At 27.7% G+C, this 1,705-nt stretch overlaps 1 protein-coding gene across 1 annotated transcript in view; it reads left to right on the top strand.

Annotated features, from left to right (window-relative positions):
* Nucleotides 1-965, top strand: part of LOC108755583 (facilitated trehalose transporter Tret1-like) — a 12,269-nt gene extending 11,304 nt beyond the window's left edge. The window contains exons 7-8 of the mRNA XM_018498682.1: nucleotides 158-293; nucleotides 517-965. Of these exons, the coding sequence (XP_018354184.1) occupies nucleotides 158-293; nucleotides 517-852 (472 nt within the window). The 3' untranslated portion in view covers nucleotides 853-965. The remainder of the gene's footprint in view (nucleotides 1-157; nucleotides 294-516) is intronic.
* The last annotated feature ends 740 nt before the right edge of the window (nucleotides 966-1,705 follow it).

The following is a 1,705-nucleotide window of genomic DNA, read 5'->3' as shown; positions in this document are numbered from 1 at the left end:
ATATATAGAAAGAAAGTATTGCTACCGAAAAAAGTAATGAAAACAGTAATAGTAGTAATGCGTTACTTTCAATCTTGCATTTATTACAATAGACATAGATATGTTTCACAATAAATATTTCGTGAAAATTCTATAATAAATATTTTTTTAATTTTAGGCTTGGTCGTCGAACTATTTCAATTATATCCGGTATTGGTGTATCAATTTCTTTGAGCGCTTTAACAATGTACCTACAATTTTTTGAGAACACCGGCGTTGCGGTTGTACCTCTCGTTTGCATCCTTTCCTATGTGGTAAGGAAATAAGATTTTCAAAAAATTTATAATTTTTTGTTTAACATTTTAAGAAAGTTATAATGATAATGATTTCATATAAGTTTAACTCCAATATAGAGATTAAATTTTAAATTTTATTAATTTTTTGATATTATAACTTTTTCAAAGAGGTTCTTGAAAAAATTTATTAATATATCTACTATAGCTACAATAGAATTCACAATTAATCAATAAATCGCAGGGATTCGGATCTTTCGGATTTCTTATGGTGCCTTGGTCCATGATTGGAGAATTATATCCTACTAAGTACATAAATGTTCTCGGGTCACTCACCACTACTATCGCCAATTCATATAACTGCATCATCATACAATTATATCCAATGATGGTAACGCAAAACAGAAATGCCACCTTTTACTTTTATTGTATAATATCCATTATTGGCACTTTTTTTGTAATGATGGCGTTACCGGAGACACGAGGGAAGACGAGAACTCAGATAGAAGAAACTTTTAAAAAAAAATTGGAGATAGTAGAAACAGTAGAAACCTTTAGAAAAATTGAAGATGTATACTAAACAATTGAAGCAACGAACGGTAAAACATGGCTGAATTCATTCGATATAGAATGCAAGAGTTTGTAAGTCATATAAACGCGGTAGTTTTTAATATATTTTTTGAAAAATAAATAATTAACCAAGAGGGGGGGAGAGAGAGAGACAGAGAGAGAGAGAGAGAGAGAATCTTCATATTGATGAAGAAATTAGAACTGAATCTACGTGCCCTCTAGAGTACTCAGAAAGAAGCTATTAGATTGCTGATAGATTGCTCACAGGGTATATATTACAATCGAAGTATGAGAGAAAGAAATACATGATGTTTGAAAATATGTTAATACTTATACTTTATAATTATATTAAATAAATCATATACATATAAAATTTGTGTTTGTATCATTCTATTAATATTAAACAACATAATATATTTATATTATACTTTTTTATTTGTTATTATTTTTTATTGTACTAAAATTTAAAAAATAATAACAAAATTCTCAATTTTTGTATAAGTACTTTAAGAATTCAAAATAATTTATGCAAAGTTTTATTGTGTTATAAAGGTTGGTCGTTATATTATATAAATAAATTTCGTTTATAATTTATATAATCTCTGCATCTCTCTCTCTCTCTCTCTTTCTCTCTCTCTCTCTCTCTCTCTCTCAATAAAACTTTTTACACGCACGCACGCACGCACGCAAATCATACTATTAATCATACTTAAAGTACTTACAGGATGTTTCTAAATAATTAACAAAAACTAGATAATAAATTTATTGTCAAAAATTAAGAGAGGTTTTCATATAAACTCCTTTATATCTTTCTCTCTGAGAAGTTCATCTCCTATAAGGGGAAAAATTAGTCTTTTTTTTTT

This window comes from Trachymyrmex septentrionalis, unplaced genomic scaffold (assembly GCF_001594115.1).
Source record: "Trachymyrmex septentrionalis isolate Tsep2-gDNA-1 unplaced genomic scaffold, Tsep1.0 scaffold89, whole genome shotgun sequence".
NCBI classification, from domain to species: Eukaryota; Metazoa; Arthropoda; class Insecta; order Hymenoptera; family Formicidae; genus Trachymyrmex; species Trachymyrmex septentrionalis.
Note: the sequence above shows the minus strand (reverse complement) of the source record. Positions and strands in the feature narration are given on the sequence as shown.